Below are 21,970 nucleotides of genomic sequence, written 5' to 3' on the forward strand. Positions count from 1 at the left end.
AACGTTAGCTACTGTAACTTGTACAAAATGCATTACTTTTACAATGTATTATTTATCATTTAATATTTAAATAATAATAATAATTGAAATATCAAGTCATGGCGGTTCGAGTAGTTATGGAATTCCAGCGCTTCTAGTGTTGACTCCTTTTGAAATTTCCACTTCTCCTTATATGGTTATTTTCGAAATCCCACTTCTCCTTATATGGTTCCTTTCGAAACCCCCATTTCTCCTAATATGGTTTCTTTCTAAACGCCCACACCTTTCGAACCCCCACTCTTTTTCTGATAGATGCACTGCACTGAGAGATTACATATCAGTAGGTGACAGCATCGATACCCTGAGGGTTGACTGCTCTGAGAGATGACATCTTAGATGGAACCTATTGTTAATATCAGACGTATTAGGTTACAAACTCCGACTTATTGGATATGCTGTTAATTAAATGTTAGAGAAAGACCCCACTGGACAATTCAGAACATTAATAATCATATTTGTCTTGGTAAAATGTATTTTATAACATACTGTAAGGAAGTAAAGTTTCATCACCAAAGCGTGTTTTTACCTGACACCCTATTCTGTGAAAAAGAAGACACTGAGACTGAACTGAATGAATGGTACAACACTTGAGAAAACAGCAACATTACTTCAAATGCTGGATATTTTGTCAATGCTTAGGGGGGACTGCTTGATGATTCCAGCGTTATTACTTTCAAAGCCTCTCAACCACTCAGAACTTTCCCATGCCAGCTATTCAGCCATCACTCACTTATCTTCCTTTAAAACCAATTTCTTTCACAGATATCTTTCTCCCTGGATGCAGTTGACTAAAATAAGCTAGCAGTTCTATTAAGTTTTATTGAAACATTAATTGAAAGTTTTAAAGGAAGTTATTCAAAAATCTCCAAATAACCTATAATTTCTGTTCTCAGAGCGTTAATAAAAACCTCCCAGAAAAACATTCAAGGAACCAGAGTAAAACATTCTCAGTCAGCACCTCCCTGCAAACAAAAAAATAAATGTTCCCAGAACAGGCAACATTTTTACTTCTGTTCTCAGAACTTTTGAAAAGCTTTCAGTTTTACCTGTCAGGAAAAGTATGGCTTCGTTCCCACGACCAATGTAAAACCAAAAACATACATTCCCACAACTTCCAAGGAACCAAATGTGCTAGCTGGGTAAGGTGTCGTTTGGGACACAGCCATACACATTCTAAATGACTTTTCTCAATCATCCTTCAATGTTCCCATCCTTGCCTTTCCCTTCAGCATACACCCAATCAATAAACCATTTCTATTGAAGAAGCACAACACTATTTACTGGAGTCTAACAGTTGCCGTCGCAGAAATTCCATACAGCTTCCCGCTGTAATTGTCCTATGTTACATAGTCAAATAATTGTATAAATCATATTTGTGGTTATGATTACTACTTGGACATACACTTTATAAATCATAAATAAATAATATCATAATACATATGATGAATCCATAAGTTATTGTCCATCAACGCCATATCCAGTTACAGGCTGTAACCATGTTTTGTGTTCAACATGGCAACATGGCCTCCTGGATGCTTGGTCTTCATGCTCCCAAAGTGTCTGAAAACAAAGCAGGGAGAAGAACTTACATTATGATTGGAAGAAAATAGCCAAAGAAATATACTCCCAGTCTAACTGCATAAAATATGAATAAGAGTCTCCTCTTTCATTAGAACTTGGCTGATGATCAGCCAGAGCCGCCGTATGCAAATAGAAGAGTCTTAAAAAGCAGCTGCAGTGCACAACTACAATAGTTACTGGTCTTTCTCTTCCCACAAGGTAAAGCGTATTCCTTGATCGACTAGATACAACTGATTGTGCCCACTCCACCTATTGCGGTACATACTGTACCTCCATGTGTTTGACTCGTGGTTGTATACTTCTATTGTTTTCAGATTGGTAACGCCATCAGAGCCTCCTACAGCCAACAACGACCCGTTGAACACCATCAGGGACATCTGAAAAGGACAGACCGGATAGAAGCACCAGTGAGCCACGAGAGCTAATGTGAAAAGTTGACTCAGCAAGATGATATCATCATAAACAATGAGACAATTTCCCACTTACAGACATCAACATTAACCAGTAACCAAATCTGACAAGTGTGTAATTTTTGTCTCTTAGAAAGGATGTGTGCTGAGACAATAATGGGCATCTTAGGAGATCTGGGAACTGTTGTGGGAAGGGTATGTGTGACCAATCACTTACGTTGTTCCTCTTGCACCTCATGTGTTTGACGGGGGTCCATCGCAGAGCGTCTGGATCAAACTTCTCTGCCGCGCTGAGCTCCAGGTTGAGGTCATCCCGTCCTCCGGTCACAAACAGACGTCCCAGGTACACACAGCAGCCAGCGTTCTCTCTAGCGGTCAACATGGGGGGGCATGCATACCATATCCCGTCCAAGGGATTAAATCGCTCCACTGGGGATCACAGAACACAAACATATACAGGTCATAAACAGATACAGCCCACAAAATACATACGGACCTTAAAAAAGACACAGGGCAGACGTGGTCATGGATGGTGTCTTTTAGGGGATAATACAGAGACAGCACCAATGACACTGTCACAGCATCACAATTCAATTATTGTTGTTTTCTTCATCTGTTTCTGGTTAGTGGGCTAAATCTCACTGAAATAGAATTAAACAGGTTATTGGACTCTTACTGGATTCTTACTGGTTTTCCCGCAGTAACTGTAACCTTTGTTGTCAGATTCTTGCCCAGCTAGCTTATAACGTTCTGAGAACCATATGTTTCTTCGAGCTTGGTGAGAGTGTGGTTGTCCTATGGTTATTTTGCATACAACCTTCCCACAACTTTCTGAGAATGGTGCAGGATAGTTGGTTGGCTTAGGAACATTCTCAGCACATTTAAGGAATTACGTTAACAAAATGTTTCCTAAAAGTTCAAACATTGTTGCATTTAATTCAATTTTTATTAATGTTCTAAAAAAAATGAGAACGTTAAGAAAAAGCGTTATTCTGTGGAAATGTTAGTACTTCAGTATAACATTTCCTACAGGTTCCATCATGGTTCTATTTAAAGTCATGTTTTCAGATTGTTATGAGAAGCTAAGAAACAATGTTCTTCTGTGGGAATGTCAGTACTTCAACATGTTTCCTACAGGTTTCCTCATCCTTCTATTTAAATGTCAGTACCTCTACAGGACAGTTGGATTGTGAGTTCTAATAACATGGACATAAAAGATTATAGCATGTTGGATGATGTTTTTTCTACAATAAATACATTTTCAATCTTACCTCCAACTAAAAAACTGAAGTAAATAAAGTCCTCGATAAAGGACTACAAAATAAATGGTGGACAAAACAGGAATTTAAATATATATCTGTCCCAAAACATACCGTTTCGATCATTTATGGTCTGTTTAAGGTTCACAAACCAACCACAGACTCTCAATTAAGACCTATCGTTTCAGGTATTGACTTTCATATTTATCCATTAGTCAAACAGTTGCCATCTTCTTTAAAAGACACCAATGATTTTATAATGAAACTACAAAGTATACCAGTTATTAGTGAAGGAGATTGACTAGTCACTTTTAATGTTTCATCGCTATATACCAATATTTTGAATGAGCCTTGAAATTCTTCCTCTCTGACCGTTTAAGCGATGTGCCTACAAATCATATGTTTGAGCTTGCACATCTAGTGCTTACTAAAAACGATTTTCTATTTGATACATATTATTATCTACAGTACATACTTTTGGAACAGCAATGGGAACTCCACTAGCTCCCTACTATGCAAATCTCTTCATGGGGAAATTCAAATTGTATTTATTTATGTAAGTATCCTTACAAAGATTATGTTAAATATTGGACCCGCTATATACAGTGCTTTTGGAAAGTATTCAGATCCACATTTGGTTTTGTTGAAGCTTTATTCTGAAATAGATTTAAAAAAGAATCCCCCTCATCAATCTACACACAATGCCCTGTAATGAAAATGCAAAAACACGTTTTTAGAAATATTTGCAAATTCATTACAAATAAAAAACTGAAATATCACATTTACATAAGTATTCAGACGCTTTACTCAGTACTTTGTTGAAGCACCTTTGGCAGTGATTACAGCCTCGAGTCTTCTTGGGTATGACGCTACAAGCTTGGCACACCTGTATTTGGAGAGTTTCTCCCATACTATTCTGCATATCTTCTCAATCTCTGTCAGGTTGGATGGGGAGTGTCACTGCACAGCTATTTTCAGGTCTCTCCAGAGATGATCGATCAGTTCAAGTCTGAGTTCTGGCTGGGCCTCTCAAGGACATTCGGAAACTTGTCCCGAAGCCACTCCTACGTTGTCTTGGCTGTGTGCTTAGGGTCGTTGTCTAGTTGGAAGGTGATCCTTCTCCCCAGTCTGAGGTCCTGAGCTCTCTGGAGCAGGTTTTCCTCAAGGATCTTTCTGTACTTCGCTCCATTCATCTTTCCCTCAACCCTGACTAGTTTCCCAGTCCCTGCCGCTGAAAAACGTCCCCACAGCATGATGCTGCCACCATCATGCTTCACCTTAGGGATGGTGCCAGGTTTCCTCCAGACATGACGCTTGGCAATCAGGCCAAAGAGTTAAATCTTGGTTTCATCAGACCAGAGAATCTTGTTTCTCATGGTCTGAGAGTCCTTTAGGTGCCTTTTGGCAAACTCCAAGCGGGCTGTCATGTGCCTTTTACTGAGGAGTGGCTTCCGTCTGGCCACTACCATAAAGGCCTGATTGGTGGAGTGCTGTAGAGATGATTGTCCTTCTGGAAGGTTCTCCCATCTCCATAGAGGAACTCTGGATCTCTGTCCGAGTGACCATCGGGTTCTGGGTCACCTCCCTGACCAAGACCCTTCTCCTCCGATTACCCAGTTTGACCGGGAAGCCAGCTCTAGAAAGCATCTTGGTGGTTCCAAACTTTTTCCATTTAAGAATGATGGAGGCCACTGTGTTCTTGGGGACCTTCAATGCTGCAGAAATGTTTTGGTACCCTTCCCCAGATCTGTGCCATGACAGAATCATGTCTCGGAGCTCTACAGACTATTTGCCATCGACCTCATGGCCTGGTTTTTGCTCTGACATGCACTGTCAACTGTGGGACCTTATATAGACACGTGTGTGCCTTTCCAAATCATGTCCAGTCAATTAATTTACCACAGGTGGACTCCAATCAAGTTGTAAAAACATCTCAAGGATGATCAATGGAAACAGGATGCACCTGAGCTCAATTTCAAGTCTCATAGCAAAGGGTCTGAATAATTATGTACATTATGGTTTTGCTTTGTCATTATGGGTATTGTGTGTAGATTGATGAGGACATGTTTTTATTTAATCCATTTTAGAATAAGGCTGTAATGTAACAAAATGTGGAAAAAGGGAAGGGGTTTGAATATTATCGGAATGCACTGTAGATGATTGCTTTAATGATTTGGACGTGTTCCGATATTAAATTAAATGAATTTCTTAGCTAAATGAACTCTAGAGTGCAATCAATATTCTTCACTATGGAAAATAACATTAACTCTATGCATTTCTTAGATGTACTTGTTTACAGAAAACCTATAGATAAAAATGCCAAATTGAGAGCTGATAGTTATCCCTCTCTCCCCCTAAAAAGACGTTTACCAGTAAGCCAACTTCATAGACTGCGTTGTCTGTGACACGGAGGGAGAATATGTTAGACAACCAAATTCTCTCATTGAGCGTTTTCGCTTGAAAAGATACCCCGATATCTGGCTTGATAAAGCCCAAAAAATAAGTTACAAGTTTGAACAGAAGCCAGTTTCTTAATGCATCTCAACAAAAACAAAATAAACAGTTTCCTGTAAACTTCATACTGTACTTACTTTCAATGAGAGGCGTTCATAAAATAATGCTTCCCTTGTAGATCTTTTACCCCTTGTGCCACCACAAGGAAATGCTCTAACGTTATCTAATGCTATCAGACTTCTAGGACCTATGAGATAAAGTCATGTACAACTTGCACCACTAAAGGAGTTATTTATATGTTACAGGGTTCTTGTGATAATACTTATATTGGAAGAACTTCCTGCGCCTTGAAAGTATGTCTTGGAAAACATAAATCCACTATTAGATGTCAAGATATCACCTCGCCAGTCGCGAGACACTCTAGAACTATGGAACAAAAATCATTATTTTAATGAATTGCATTGCGTTGGGTTTGAAAAGTTATTTCCATCATGTAGAGGAGGTGACTATGACAACAAATTACTCAAAAGGGAAGCCATGTGGCTATATCAATTAAATTCTGTATCTCCACACAGTTTAAACAAATCATTAGATTTCACCTCCTTCCTATAAACCACAATTAGACTGTTAAACAATAATAATGTCCATATCAGATTTTGTATGTCATTTATGAGTTGGCCCCACATATGAACAGCTTTGCCTGATATCTTTTGTTGTGGGCTATATTATTAATTGATATGATGTATTTAGGTGAAGGGTAACCTGGGGCGATTAATTTGTGAGTTGCCTTTTGTCCCTATAATTCTGTATTTCTTTGTGAAAAGAAGTATACAGGTAGACCAGAAAAGTCATATCCCTGGTTGGCAGATGAGTGGCAACCCCGATTAGAAGCACCTGCTGCTCATCTGTTGTTCTTTACAAATTCAGTTTTGAATTAAAATAAATGAAGAAGGCTGTGAAGCTGAAACGTCTGTGTACGCTATCCCCGATGCAGTGAAAATAATAAACAACAGAATAATGTAGTATGCTTTACGCAAAATCTTTTTGAGTGCGAACCCATTACACCCCTTTGTCATTTCACACAAGTTCACATGGATGTGATTCTATTTAATGTCTTATTTTTACTACATTCTGGGATCTCAAAAATTGTGACTTAAGCAATGTTCTCAGAACGTTCAGAGAAAGTTTGGTTATCTTTCATGTCTGTTCTACATATTAACATCAATTAGCTCTAAATTCCATTCTCAGAACATTAAGAAAACTTTCCATGAAAACCACAAGAAAACTTTAGGAATGTTCAGAAAACGTTCTAAGAATGTTATTTAAAAACATACAGTTGAAATCGGAAGATTACATACACCTAAGCCAAATACATTTAAACTCAGTGTTTCACAATTCCTGACATTTAATCCTAGGAAAAATTCTCTGTCTTAGGTCAGTTAGGATCACCACTTTATTTTAAGAATGTGAAATGTTAGAATAATAGTAGAGATAATGATTTATTTCAGCTTTTATTTCTTTCATCACATTCCCAGTGGGTCAGAAGTTTACTTACACTCAATTAGTATTTAGTAGCATTGCCTTTAAATTGTTTAACTTGGGTCAAACGTTTCAGGTATCCTTCCACAAGCTTCCCACAATAAGTTGGGTGAAATTTGGCCCATTCCTCCTGACAGAGCTGGTGTAACTGAGTCAGGTTTGTAGGCCTCCTAGCTCGCACACGCTTTTTCAGTTCTGCCCACACATTTTCTATAGGATTGAGGTCAGGGCTTTGTGATGGCCACTCCAATACCTTGACTTTGTTGTCCTTAAGCCATTTTGCCACAACTTTGGAAGAATGCTTGGGGTCATTGTCCATTTGGGAGACCCATTTGCGACCAAGCTTTAACTTCCTGACTGATCTCTTGAGATGTTGCTTCAACATATCCACGTTATTTTCCTTCCTCATGATGCCATCTATTTTGTGAAGTACACCAGTTCCTCCTGCAGCAAAGCACCCCCACAACATGATGCTGCCACCCCCTTGCTTCACGGTTGGGATGGTGTTCTTCGGCTTGCAAGCCTCCCCCTTTTTCCTCGAAACATAACGATGGTCATTATGGCCAAACACTTCTATTTTTATTTCATCAGACCAGATGTCAATTAGCCTATCAGAAGCTTCTAAACCCATGACGATGTTTTCTGGAACTTTCTAAGCTGTTTAAAGGCACAGTCAACTTACTGTATGTAAACTTCTGACCCACTGGAATTGTGACACAGTGAAATGTAAGTGAAATCATTTGTCTGTAAACAATTGTTGGAAAAGTTACTTGTGTCATGCACAAGTAGATGTCCTAACCGACTTGCCAAAACTATAGTTTGTTAACAAGAAATTTGTGGAGTGGTTGAAAAAATAGTTTTAATGACTCCAAGTGTATGTCAACTTCCGACTTCAACTGTACATTCAGATCTCAGCATCAACAAAACTCTTTACTATCTTGTTAAGTGTGTTCAGGTGTGTTGGCCGCGCCCACTAAATGGCTTTGGGAAACCATGGCTAGTGGACTAATTCCAGGAATAGAGAACAGAGGATCATAGGTTTGAATCTCATTGACGCTGTGTCGCAATTTTAAAAACTGTTTCAATGAATAACGCCTAAGCAAATGTATTTCCACATGTTCTATTGTATCTGTGCTTGGAATTCAAAACATTTAACCCAAAATAAGCTAGCAGTGTTATTACTTTTTTAATTGAAACATTCAGTGAAATAACCTTTACATTTCGTTCTTAGTGTTAAAGGTCCAATGCATACGTTTTTATCTCAATATCAAATTATTTCGGGGTAACATTTAAGTACCTTACTGTGATTGTTTTCAATAAAAATTGTCAAAAAGAAACAAAAATAGCTTTTTAGCAAAGAGCAATTTCTCAAACAATAATTTTACTGGGACTTTCTAGGAGTGGTGAGAGTAGCAGTTATTGGCAGAGAGGTTTGTAACTCTTTTTCTTTTTAGTTTGTTGTAATTTTTACCCCCTTCTTCTCCCCAATTTCGGGATTACGATCTTGTCTCATCACCGAAACTCCCCAACGGGCTCGGGAGAGGCGAAGGACTAGTCATGCGTCCTCCGAAAACTTAACCCGGAAGCCAGCTGCACCAATGTGTCAGAGGAAACACTGTTCCTGACGACCAAAGTCAGCCTGCATGCGCCCGGCCCGCCACAAGGAGTCGCTAGAGCGAGATGAGCCAAGTAAAGCCCCCCCGGCCAAACCCTCTCCTAACCGGGACAACACTGTGCCAATTGTGCCCGGCCTGTGGGACTCCCAGTCACGGCTGGTTGTGACACAGCTGTACTGACGCCGCAACACTGCAATGCAGTGCTTTTGACCACTGCACCACTTGGGAGGCCTTCTTATTGGTCTATTAACTAATTTACCGCATGGTAATGTCACCAGGAAGGCCAAAAATCCATCCCAACAAAACAGGTAGAAATTTCAGGCAATCTTTTCAAACGTCTCTTACACTAAAAGGGCATTATAATAAATGTCACAATTGCACATTATTATTCCAACCTCATAATATGGAAATATATACACTGCTCAAAAAAATAAAGGGAACACTTAAACAACACAATGTAACTCCAAGTCAATCACACTTCTGTGAAAGCAAACTGTCCACTTAGGAAGCAACACTGATTGACAATAAATTTCACATGCTGTTGTGCAAATAGAATAGACAACAGGTGGAAATTATAGGCAATTAGCAAGACACCCCCAATAAAGGAGTGGTTCTGCAGGTGATAACTACAGACCACTTCTCAGTTCCTATGCTTCCTGGCTGATGTTTTGGTCACTTTTAAATGCTGGCGGTGCTTTCACTCTAGTGGTAGCATGAGACGGAGTCTACAACCCACAGAAGTGGCTCAGATAGTGCAGCTCATCCAGGATGGCACATCAATGCGAGCTGTGGCAAGAAGGTTTGCTATGTCTGGCAACGTAGTGTCCAGAGAATGGAGGCGCTACCAGGAGACAGGCCACTACATCAGGAGACGTGGAGGAGGCCGAAGGAGGGCAACAACCCAGCAGCAGGACCGCTACCTCCGCCTTTGTGCAAGGAGGAGCAGAAGGAGCACTGCCAGAGCCCTGCAAAATGACCTCCAGCAGGCCACAAATGTGCATGTGTCTGCTCAAACGGTCAGAAACAGACTCCATGAGGGTGGTATGAGGGCACGACATCCACAGGTGGGGGTTGTGCTTACAGCCCAACACCGTGCAGGATGTTTGGCATTTGCCAGAGAACACCAAGATTGGCAAATTCGCCACTGGCGCCCTGTGCTCTTCACAGATGAAAGCAAGTTCACACTGAGCACATGTGACAGACGTGACGTCTGGAGACGCCGTGGAGAACGTTCTGCTGCCTGCAACATCCTCCAGCATGACCGGTTTGGCGGTGGGTCAGTCATGGTGTGGTGTAGCATTTCTTTGGGGGGCCGCACAGCCCTCCATGTGCTCGCCAGAGGTAGCCTGACTGCCATTAGGTACCGAGATGAGATCCTCAGACCCCTTGTGAGACCATATGCTGGTGCGGTTGGCCCTGGGTTCATCCTAATGCAAGACAATGTTAGACCTCATGTGGCTGGAGTGTGTCAGAAGTTCCTGCAAGAGGAAGGCATTGATGCTATGGACTGGCCCGACCGTTCCCCAGACCTGAATCCAATTGAGCACATCTGGGACATCATGTCTCGCTCCATCCACCAACGCCACGTTGCACCACAGACAGTCCAGGAGTTGGCGGATGCTTTAGTCCAGGTCTGGGAGGAGATCCCTCAGGAGATCATCAGGAGCATGCCCAGGCGTTGTAGGGAAGTCATACAGGCACGTGGAGGCCACACACACTACTGAGCCTCATTTTGACTTGTTTTAAGGACATTACATCAAAGTTGGATCAGCCTGTAGTGTGGTTTTCCACTTTCATTTTGAGTGTGACTCCAAATACAGACTTCCATGGGTTGATAAATTTGATTTCCATTGATAATTTTTGTGTGATTTTGTTGTCAGCACATTCAACTATGTAAAGAAAAAACTATTTAATAAGAATATTTCATTCATTCAGATCTAGGATGTGTTATTTTAGTGTTCCCTTTATTTTTTTGAGCAGTGTTTAAAACACAGGAAAATCATGTTTCTGACTTCACTGGACCTTTAAGAAAATGATTCATAATATCCATAACAAAACTTTCACAACATTTAGAATACGGTATGTTCTCAGAATGTTATTTAATTACCATCAAATAACCTCTAATTTTTTTTTCAGAGCGTTTTCCTCCCAGGAAAACTTTCAGGAAACCAGTGTAAAACATTCTCAGAACCTTCCTGCAACCTAAAAATGAAAATTCCAAAACAGGTGAAAATTTCACTTATGTTTTCAGAACTTTAAAAAAACATTCCGTTTTACCAGTCAGGAAATGCATAGCTTAGATCCCACAACCAATGTGAAACAAAAAACACAAAAACACAAAAAACAAAAAAACAAACGTCCAAGGAACCAAATGTGCTAGCCGTGTGTGCTCTTTCTAGCAAAACCCCTAGAGTCTGGGTTTTATGAAAGCTGAAATGCTTATGGGAATTTTCACAGACAGAAATTAGCACTGACAAGTGGCAACACAACATAACCTTCCCATGTGTATTTCTGGCAGACCCAGAGGGTCCAAGTGTGTGTGTGTGTGTGTGTGTGTGTGTGTGTGTGTGTGTGTGTGTGTGTGTGTGTGTGTGTGTGTGTGTGTGTGTGTGTGTGTGTGTGTGTGTGTGTGTGTGTGTGTGTGTGTGTGTGTGTGTAAATGTATGTATGTGTGTGTGTAAATGTATGTATGTGTGTACTCTCTGTCTGTGTATGTGTGTGTACTGTGTGTGCGTACGTGGTGTGCGTGAACGCAAGTGTGTGTGTGTGTGTGTGTGATGGTACCAGATAAAATGTCACATTGTTATGCATGACCAAAACTCTGCTACATTTTGAAGAGTGGTTCAAAGTAAATTAATTCCTCTGGATAGCAACAAATATAAACAAACATCTACAACCTTAAAATATAGAGGCCTTAGGACTTATACTGTAAGTAGGACCAGGAGTTTATTCTGACTACATGACCTCACCAAGGCAAACTCTGGACCCTTCCTGTGATGCGTCCAGAGATCAGACGTCGATAGACCCCTGAAGCACAGACACATGTCAACCACACAGTCTGTCCTAATTAGGGTTCCAAAATTCTGGAAACTTTCCCAAAATTCCCCAGGTTTTCCTGGATTCCTGGTTGATGGATTCCACATTTCTTGCTTCCCTCCTGATTCCAGGAATCTTCCAATCTGGTTTTCTGGAAACACCTGTCATGTAGGAAAAGGTACCAGGCTTTTGCAACCCTAGTCCTAATGTTGTACATTGAGTAGGGTATGCCTATCTGTAATCTTATTGTTTTATTTATACCTGTGTTCATGGGTACGTCTCCATCGCTGCCTCCAATCACGTACAGCTGACCCTCCATCACAGCAGCAGCTGCCCCACAACGCCGGCTCAGCATCGGAGCCTGCTTCGTCCAGCTGTTCATTTTGGGATTATACCTGGTGGAATACGAAGAATATACAAATATTATGTATCCAGAACAAAAGTAAGATTCATATGAGCATTAGTTAGACGGAGACACAGAAACTATGTCTAAATAGATCGTTCAATTCTCCCTTTCCTCTGTCCGTATTCAGGCAAATCACAGAAAACAGGAAGTACCTCAAGAGTATTTAGACATGGCCCTGGCCTTTGTTATTATTTGTCTGTCTTGCAACCATCATGCAACAACTGATGATAATATGGCCATACCTCTCAACAGTGTTGGTGCAGACCATGCCATCATACCCTCCAAGGGCGTACAGGTATCCATCCATCTCCACCAGACACACTCCGCTGCGGGGGCTGCTCAGTGGGGTCACGTCGTTACTCCAGATATTAGTTTGTGGGTCGTACCTGCAGAGGTAGGGAAGGGGGAGAGAGGGGGGGGGGGGATTAGCCTTGTGTTTTAGATAAAGCTGGTAAAGACCTATCTGGTGAACAAAGTTGGCTGTTAATAATTAGTAATCAACATCTCGATCAATGTGATACAAAAAGACTGAAACGCGCTGTTTAGGGATAGTAAAGAGAAATCCCCAAAACACTAACTTAAAATAAACTGTCAATGATGTGTCATAAATTATAGCTCTACTGCAGAAGTGGCAGAGTAAACCCTTAGTTGGAAACCAAAATTGTGTTGAGTGACAGAGTGGATTAGTTTGAGCATGCAATCAGTTAATTATTCGGAAGTAGCACAGATTGACGCCAGAAACACATCTTTTCCCTCCTGCAGGGCTCAAATGGGAAAAAAGTTTTAAAAATGCATGCACTCACAACTGTAAATCGCTCTGGATAAGAGTGTCTGCTAAATCACAAAAAATATTATTTAAAACATGATGGGAAACCCAGCATGAGGCGCAATCAAATGATGAGATCCCTGAGAGCCAGAGCCCAGGGCTTGAATGCTACTCGTTACTGCTCTCTGCTGCTGTCTGCTTTCTCTGCTCTGCCTTCAAGCAGACATATGGGATTAACCGTCCAGACCAATAAGAAAAGGTTGAGCTCGGAGGGAACACTGCCCACAAGGGATTGTCTCTAGCTTCTAGGAGGTGGAAGATTGTGAAGCAGAGAGGGGGAGTGCTAGTCTGCAGAATAGTATCCCAATTATCTTCCTTTTCTCCTGAAGTGTGCAGTCATGCACTCCCTCGCCAAGATAACGAAGATGCAGGGCCAGGTGTAGAGAGAGGGGGATTTGAGGAGAAGTCACCCTGGTCTAAGACTAAAAAGGTTGTGAAAGCGGGTGATACTGTAGAAATTTAGAAGTGCTGGATGTTTCCTTGAGACATAATGCCATCCCCATCCCCATCCCCACACCTCACCCCCTTTACCCCACCATGCAGAGGCCTCCCTCCCCAGTGTCAGCACTCAGCACAGGGCCGCAGGTTGCTGATTATTAAGAGGCTGACAACCTGTCCCCACATCTATCACGGATCCATCAAAATAACACCCCAATCCTGGGGATTCCTCTCTGACTACCCAGCCACTCAGCCCAAACCTCCAGACCCCCTGGGGGACCACCCTCCTGCTAGATTACCTCTCAATAGTTATCAGTTATCATATCAATGCACTGAAAATAAATGTGCAAATAAAAATATATTTTTGGCAAATTTTTAATATTTAGAAATATATATTTACACACATACTATAAATATGAGTCAAACCTGTGACATACATTTATATTTATTTTATACATCATAAATTTACATTTCAAAATATCAGGACATAATATCACAAACATTTAAATGAATAAAGGCATAGAAAAACATTCCTCAACATAGATAATGTTCTAATTACTGATCACCTGTGCACCTGCTGGATAACTATGTGAGCGCTCTTCAAATCAACAGTCTGCAGTGGTGAGTACAGGTCAGCAGATGCTTTTAAACTTTAATAAACTTTGTTATAATTTATTCTTGCATGTGATCTTTTATATTACCAATGTAGGATATGTCTAGCATTAAGAATGTGTGCTTGAAATCATTAGCAACATGAGCAAACATTAGCAAACATTTGCAAATTGTTTTGGAGTAGAATGTTCAATGTGACGGGCGCTCTCCACACAAACACAAATGGTAGCCTACCTGCTGAAATAGGAAATACAAGTAAAGCATTACCAACAGTTCTATGTGCAGCCATCTTAAAACGCCTTTACCTGTCCACATTGCTTTTGTAGGTGACGCCATCGGACCCGCCCACTGTGTAGATCTTCCCATACAGGCCGCACACGGCCACGTTACCACGGTGATTGACCATGGAGGCCATGTTCTTCCACTCATTCTCCAGGGGGTAGAACTGTTCCACTGGGCAGGAGGGGTCCTCCTGGGTCCAGCCGCCCACTGACAGGAGATACAAGGAGAGATGCATTTGTGAGTGAAACCAGTTGAGGAGTTTGTTACTTTATTGACAGGCCTGTATTTACCTGGTACTATTGAGACTCATAATTAGAATTGTAATGATTTCCTTATGATTGCTCCTCTGTTTCTTTGAGGTTCTTTAACGAGTACTGTCTATCTTTCCGTCTATTTTCAATCCCACTATTATCAGGACTGCTCACAAGTAAGGCTCACTCACTTACTGCTACCTAACTGTTTAGCCTAGGATATCTAAAGCACAAATAAAAAAATCTTTGCATTCTCAAAAACACTACTGAGTTTATTTTAGTTCATCATTCACACTCATAAGCGACAGTTCCTTATTCAGACAATTAATATGATCCGTCCTCTCCAAAAATACCAGTCCTTAATGCCAGAGGGTAGGGATAATTTATGATGTGTCGCCCTCTCACTTTCAGGCCTGAACACTTAGCACTTAATGCCCTGGTCCTATCTTCCAGCTCAGCTGCCTGACTACTGTATGACGTGTGACTGTAAAGAAGAGGTACACAGTGTGTCATTCCTCCATGTCAAGTGAACATATCCAGTGAGGCCCCGCACTAAAAGTACAAAGAAAATGCTGTTCAATTTGCAGTGCTTACCCCAAAAAGTATTGCAGACTGAAGTTCAGAAATATGTTGATAGATATGATGCAGTTTGTTTTTCCTTGACATTTATTGAATTCAATATATTTCCGCCAGCCCCCGTGATCATATCCACCAAGTGTCAAACTGAATCTAAGATGGCTGTGACTTTTACTCACATCAACCAATGCCAGACGCAATCTGCATACCCATGGCATTGCAAGAACATGTCACATTTTTTACAATGCATCAGAGGTTAAAATATGTTGTTGCACTGATCATGCTACCACAATAAATGCATTTGAATTGTATGAAGATTCTTGGTGCCTTGTTATTTTTAATGTCCAATTAAACCTTAAACCAAAGAGCACCTTTATTCTAATCTACAAGATTTCACATTTATCCAAATTGTCATGACATGCCATAAACACAAACATACTTGCATATAACATTTGGCATCCAACCTTTCCTTTGGAGTTATGCAATGGCATTTACCTTAATACAGTTGAAGTCGGAAGTTTACATACACTTAGGTTGGAGTCATTAAAACTCGTTTTTCAACCACTCCACTGCAGGAGGGACTGGTGCACGTCACAAAATAGATGGCATCATGAGGCAGGAAAATGATGTGAATATATTGAAGCAACATCTCAAGACATTAGTCAGGAAGCTAAAGCTTGGTCACAAAACCTGACTCAGTTACACCAGCTCTGTCAGGATGAATGGGCCAAAATTCACCCAACTTATTGTGGAAAGCTACCCGAAACATTTGACCCAAGTTAAACATTTTAAAGGCAATGCTACCAAATACTAATTGAGTGTATGTAAACTTCTGACCCACTGGGAATGTGATGAAAGAAATAAAAGCTGAAATAAATCATTCTCTCTTACTATTATTCTGACATTTCACATTCTTAAAATAAAGTGGTGATCCTGATGGTGGTGAACTGACTCAAGACAGGGATTTACTAGGATTAAGTATCAGAAATTGTGGAAAAACTGAGTTTAAATGTATTTGGCTAAGGTGTATGTAAACTTCCGACTTCAACTGTATATGGGTAACGTATTTTCCTTAACGTATGGTACCTATAACCTCTGTAGTCTGCAGAGTAACTGTCCACATAAATTGAACATAGTTGAGCGCGTCTTTGAGGGGAAGTTACTGACCTATGTACATGATGTCGTTGAACACCTCTTTAGGGGGGAGTTTGGAGTGTTGTCTGTGCAGGGACATGGAGCTCGGGATGCCATGGCGATCACCAACACCCCCTTGTCTGTCTTTGTGAATCATGACCTCCTGTGTGTACACACACACACACACACACACACACACACACACACACACACACACACACACACACACACACACACACACACACACACACACACACACACACACACACACACACACGATCAGAATGAAGGTTCATGTAATGGCTAGTAATAATTTACGTTTACCATCTTCAAATTACCTGGTATTTACTCATATCAGATTCATTACAGACTTTATAGGCTGTCACCAATAGGGCAAATATGCACACCCTGTACATACCAACATACTGTACTCATCATTCTTGATTTATATTAAGCATAACGTTTCTCAGCTTTTGAAAAAGTTCATCCCGAGAAACAGGAAAATGTCTCTGTACTGTGGCATTTTCCGCAGCAGACATCACTGCATTTTTCTCATTCATCATTGTGCTGTCTCTCTTAAGCAGAAGAAACTCTGATTAGAAAACATCCACATTAATATTCAGAGATCAAATCAAATTGTATTAGTCACATGTGCCGAATACAACAGTTGTAGACCTTATAGTGAAATGCTTACTTACGAGCCCTTAACCAACAATGCAGTTTTAAAAAATACAGATAAAAATAAGAAATAAAAGTAATAAGTAATTAAAGATCAGCAATAAAATAACAATAGCGAGACGATGTACAGGGGGGCACTGGTACAGAGTCAATTTGCGGGGGCACCGTTTAGTTGAGGTAATATGTACATGTAGGTGTAGTTATTAAAGTGACTATGCATACACGATAACATAGAATGGGAATGCAAATAGTCTGGGTAGCCATTTGATTAGGTGTTCAGGAGTCTTATGGCTTGAGGGTAGAAGCTGTTTAGAAGCCTCTTGGACCTAGACTTGGCGCTCCGGTACCGCTTCCCGTGTGGTAGCAGAGAGAACAGTCTATGATTAGGGTGGCTGGAGTCTGACAATTTTTGGGTCCTTCCTCTGACACCGCCTGGTTATAGAGGTCCTGGATTGCAGGAAGCTTGGCCCTGGTGATGTACTGGGCCGTTCATACTACACTCTATAGTGCCTTACGGTCGGGGGCTAAGCAGTTGTAATACCAGGCAGTGATGCAACCAGCCAGGAGGCTCTCGATGGTGCAGCTGTAGAACCCTTTGAGGATCTGAGGACCCATGCCAAATATTTTCAGTCTCCTGATGGGGAATAGGTTTTGTCATGCCCTCTTCACGACTGTCATGGTGTGCTTAGATCATGTTAGTTTGTTGGTGATGTGGACACCAAGGAACTTGAAGCTCTCAACCTGCTCCACTGAAACCCCGTAGTTGAGAATGGGGGTGTGCTCGGTCCTCTTTTCTTGATGTCCACAATCATCTCCTTTGTCTTGATCAAGTTGAGGGAGAGGTTGTTGTCCTGACACTACATGGCCAGGTCTCTGACTTCCTCCTTATAGGCTGTCTCGTCGTTGTCGGTTATCAGGCCTACCACTGTTGTGTCCTCGGCAAACTTAATGATGGTGTTGGAGTCATGCCTGGCCGTGCAGTCATGAGTGAATAGGGAGTACAAGAGGGGACCGAACACGCACCATTGAGGGGCACCTGTGTTGAGGATCAGCATGGCAGATGTGTTGTTACCTACCCTTACCACCTGGGTGCGGCCCGTCAGGAAGTCCAGGATCCAATTGCAGAGGGAGGTGTTTAAGACTAAATGAAAAAAAAAACGTATTTTCCACCATAATTTGCAAATAATTTCATTAAAAATCCTACAATGTGATTTTCTGGATTTTTTTCTCTCACATTTTGTCTATCATAGTTGAAGTGTACCTATGATGAAAATTACAGGCCTCTCTCATCTTTTTAAGTGGGAGCACAATTGGTGGCTGACTAAATACTTTTTTGCCCCACTGTAGGTGTTCCTTTTATCCAGGTGGGATAGGGCAGTGTGGAGTGCAATAGAGATTGCGTCATCTGTGTATCTGTTGGGCCGGTTTGCAAATTGGAGTGGTTCTAGGGTTTCTGGGATAATGGTGTTGATGTGAGCCATGACCAGACTTTCAAAGCACTTCATGGAAACAGACGTGAGTGCTACGGGTCGGTAGCCATTTAGGCAGGTTACCTTAGTGTTCTTGGTCACAGTCAGTACGGTGGTCTACTTAAAACATGTTGATATTACAGACTCAGACATGGAGAGGTTGAAAATGTCAATGAAGACACTTGCCAGTTGGTCAGCACATGCTCGCAGTACACGTCCTAGTAATCCATCTGGCCCTGCGGCCTTGTGAATGTTGACTTGTTTAAAGGTCTTACATCGGCTGCGGAGAGCGTGATCACACAGTCTTTCGGAACAGCTGGTGCTCTCATGCATGTTTCAGTGTTATTTGCCTCGAAGCAAGCATAGAAGTAGTTTAGCTCGTCTGGTAGGCTTGTGTCACTGGGCAGCTCTCGGCGGTGCTTCCATTTGTAGTCTGTAATGGTTTGTAAGCTCTGCCACATGCTGAACAGTGACAGTCATTCATTCCTTACACACATAAAAATGCACACATTCACCACACAACTCCAAGAATTACTAGAATTACCCTTGTTCATTGTACACTCCAATGTCACCTCAGCTCTCAGGTCAGGTCTCCAGCAACATTATATTTTCTTTTGACACCTTGGCAGCTAGTCAAATCTCTCTTCCACAGTCTTGGCGATCTATAGTTCACTTCAGCTCACTTTCTGCTGCCTGAAGTCTATGTTCTTGCCCAGTCTACTGACTGATATAGTAGATTGTTCACTTTTCTGCTCCCTTATGTTGAATACTGATAACCCCAAGAGCCAGAGCCTGCCCCCTCTACCCTGAGATACATCGATGTCTGCCCCTTCTACCCTACCAGCCACCAGCTGTGTCATCCTGACTCATACGTCTCAAAAGCCTGCTGAAACCCTAACCCCCGTTAATGCTTCTTTAGAATCCTCATGCTTCTTTAGACACTGTATGAATCTAAATTGACCGGATTCCATTCCAAAGAGCACCGGCAGGAATGTCTCTGTTCAGGACTAGTGGTGTCATACATACAGACATAGAGTAAAGAGATGGATTGAAGAAGAGATATAGAGAGTTTCTGTGTTGAAGATATACTTTATATTGCTGGACACTACTGGAGACCTTTTGTCCTTTTTGAGATACAGTACAAAGCCGTGGAGTGGTGAAATTCATAGTCACCATATCGTCACAGGGGCATAGAGCTGTTATTGTCTGACCTGACCCTATCAGCTCTCGCTCTGAACGTGTCACTCTCCCTGATCCTCCCTTAAAGCTCCAATAGCGACCTGTATGTCCATTTATATTTCTATGGACAGCGCAGAAATACCTGAAGTTGTCTGAATATTTCCTTTAATGTGGGTCTAAAAAAAAACAGATCAGTATCACTGTTATCTACCCACACAGCAGATAGCTTCACCATTGCGGCAACTACCGACCAGAGAGTTACTGTTCAGAGCAGATGGTGAAGTAGCTGGACTACGTGGTTCACTGGGTAAGATCGACATTATGCTTAATCAGCTTTGAAAAAAAATCTGCTGAGCCAGACAGTGACACAACATATTGGTGTATAGTTGGCTTCCAACTCTTACTCATATTTTTTACATTAGGTTCAAATGTTAATTAACCTTTGCAGCAAAGGCATCAGTTAATATGAACTGCCAATACTGGATGAAATATGAATTGTGCATCAGCCAGCCTCAAGGGATTGACTTTTACAACACGCCTTAGACTGTAAAACAGCAGAACCAAGTTTGGGAATTTCAATATTCATGCAGATTTTTTTTTTAAACATAGCATTCACAACGTCTAAACATACATACATGCTCATTTATAGACATACTTTGGGGAAAGATGGAAGAGTTTTATCCTCTTGGCAGAAAATGTCTTAATAGAAATTTATGAAATTAACACATAGACAAACACTCACCAGGAAACAACACCTCCGGTATATTGGCCAAGGACTCAACGAGGCCTGTAAAATGAATGCTGTAAGACAGACACCCAAGGTCTGAAAAATCAAGTGTGAAAGTAGAATCTAGTTCCTGTTATTCTCCAGGTGTAAATAGTAGTTTAGCCTCTTTTAGATGTTCCCCAAAGCCCCACAACAGTCCTGAGTCAAAGTCCTGGGAACCATCAATGAGCCCCAAACCCTCGTAAGAGGCCTTTAATGTTGTCACTTATGCAACCCTGGCCCTTGGCAGCACCCAGCTCAAGGCGCAGTCTATCTAAGGATCTAGTCTTTCCATTTACATCGTAAACCGGGCACTATTTTTATTTTTTAGGAGGCCAAAGAGTTCGGTGGAGGACATTAAGTTAATGTTGACACTTAAATGTCATAAGATTGTACAGGTGGAAAAATGCAGATGATAAGGTACTCTCTGCTGAGCTATTAAAACCTTACTCTGGCCAGAAAGAAAGGAACACACATGTATAGTGCCAGTGGTTTTTCTTCAGTGGTTTTCATATGGAAATAAATATTATATATTGAACAGAATGAGGGAAAGTTATGTGTTTAAAACAATCTGAAAAATAGGGATTTAATATAGTTTAATAGAGGAAAAGGTTAGTATACTGTCCCACCCCCATGTGCAACGGAGTTTCTCAATCACTCCCTGGCACTCCCACACTTTCTTTATGCTTATTTATCAGCCATAATAAATGTATCTTTATTGTACATGAATGCTTCTGCAGATTAGTTGTGTATTACTTTATTTGTAAACCCCGAAGGTTGCACAAAAGTCAATAGAGGGTCAATTATTTTACAAAATATAGCTGTGAGGAGCAATGAACGGGATTCACAGGATGACGGAAAGGACACAAGATCAGTTGGATAACAAAGCAAGCACTCTATCATGTAGGAACTATCTTCCTTTATGTGCAATTAGTGAAGGATGATCATGTTTATCTCTCAATACCACAAGGATGACGCAAGTGAAGTTTAGTTTAGTGCTATAGGTTGGTTATCTTTGAATGCATGAAGGTATTCATTCTTAAAGTCATTACTTAATGTATTGAGTTTATATACCAATAATGGGGTCAATTTGACTAATGGTTTATGTTAAGATTTGTGAAATATTTTCTGCGTTATTTTCACAGTATTTCACGTTGTTTGCCTGCATATATTTAATATTTGACATTTTAGTCATTTCACGGATGCTCTTATTCAAAGCGACTTTCAGTTAGTGCATTCGTTGTATGTACATTTTTCCTCAAAAAATAAGTTATCAACAAAGTCAGTGCTAGTAGGAAAAGTCAACTATCTAATTTAGGTCCGCTTTCTGGAGTCTCTTTGCATTTTCAATGTCTCATCACGTGTTTATCTGTCTGTGTGTTTATAACAAGGCCATGAACTCGGATACCTCCTGTGCCT

At 41.0% G+C, this 21,970-nt stretch overlaps 2 protein-coding genes across 3 annotated transcripts in view; one reads left to right on the forward strand and one right to left on the reverse strand.

Moving 5' to 3' along the window:
* Window positions 1-493: 493 nt before the first annotated feature.
* LOC109883372 (kelch-like protein 20) lies at window positions 494-20,765 on the reverse strand. 2 transcript variants are annotated; one of them, XM_020475400.2, is made up of 8 exons: window positions 20,528-20,765; window positions 16,493-16,622; window positions 14,522-14,705; window positions 12,583-12,726; window positions 12,196-12,329; window positions 2,248-2,459; window positions 1,891-1,997; window positions 494-1,599 (listed from the first exon to the last, which is right to left on the reverse strand). In XM_020475400.2, the coding sequence occupies exons 2-8, from the start codon at window positions 16,614-16,616 to the stop codon at window positions 1,521-1,523; spliced, it is 984 nt and encodes a 327-aa protein (XP_020330989.2). In that variant the 5' UTR covers window positions 16,617-16,622; window positions 20,528-20,765; the 3' UTR covers window positions 494-1,520. The 2 variants fall into 2 exon arrangements, with proteins under 2 accessions (XP_020330989.2, XP_020330983.2); XM_020475394.2 differs by lacking the exon at window positions 20,528-20,765 and adding an exon at window positions 19,151-19,317.
* Window positions 19,569-21,970, forward strand: part of LOC109883354 (uncharacterized) — a 43,312-nt gene continuing 40,910 nt past the window's right edge. The window contains exon 1 of the mRNA XM_031806679.1: window positions 19,569-20,092. The gene's annotated coding sequence lies outside the window, so the exon portion shown is untranslated. The remainder of the gene's footprint in view (window positions 20,093-21,970) is intronic.

The sequence above is a fragment of the Oncorhynchus kisutch genome, linkage group LG3 (assembly GCF_002021735.2).
Source record: "Oncorhynchus kisutch isolate 150728-3 linkage group LG3, Okis_V2, whole genome shotgun sequence".
In the NCBI taxonomy this organism is placed as follows: domain Eukaryota; kingdom Metazoa; phylum Chordata; class Actinopteri; order Salmoniformes; family Salmonidae; genus Oncorhynchus; species Oncorhynchus kisutch.

What these genes read in the sequence shown, in the direction of transcription:
- LOC109883372 (XM_020475400.2), bottom strand. Translation starts at nt 16,616, where the DNA reads ATGATTCACAAAGACAGACAAGGGGGTGTTGGTGATCGCCATGGCATC. An exon ending in CAACGACATCATGTACATAG is followed by an intron (nt 14,706 to 16,492) that starts GTCAGTAACTTC and finishes ATCTCCTGTCAG; the next exon opens with TGGGCGGCTGGACCCAGGAG. An exon ending in CACGAGTCAAACACATGGAG is followed by an intron (nt 1,600 to 1,890) that starts GTACAGTATGTA and finishes CTTTGTTTTCAG; the next exon opens with ACACTTTGGGAGCATGAAGA.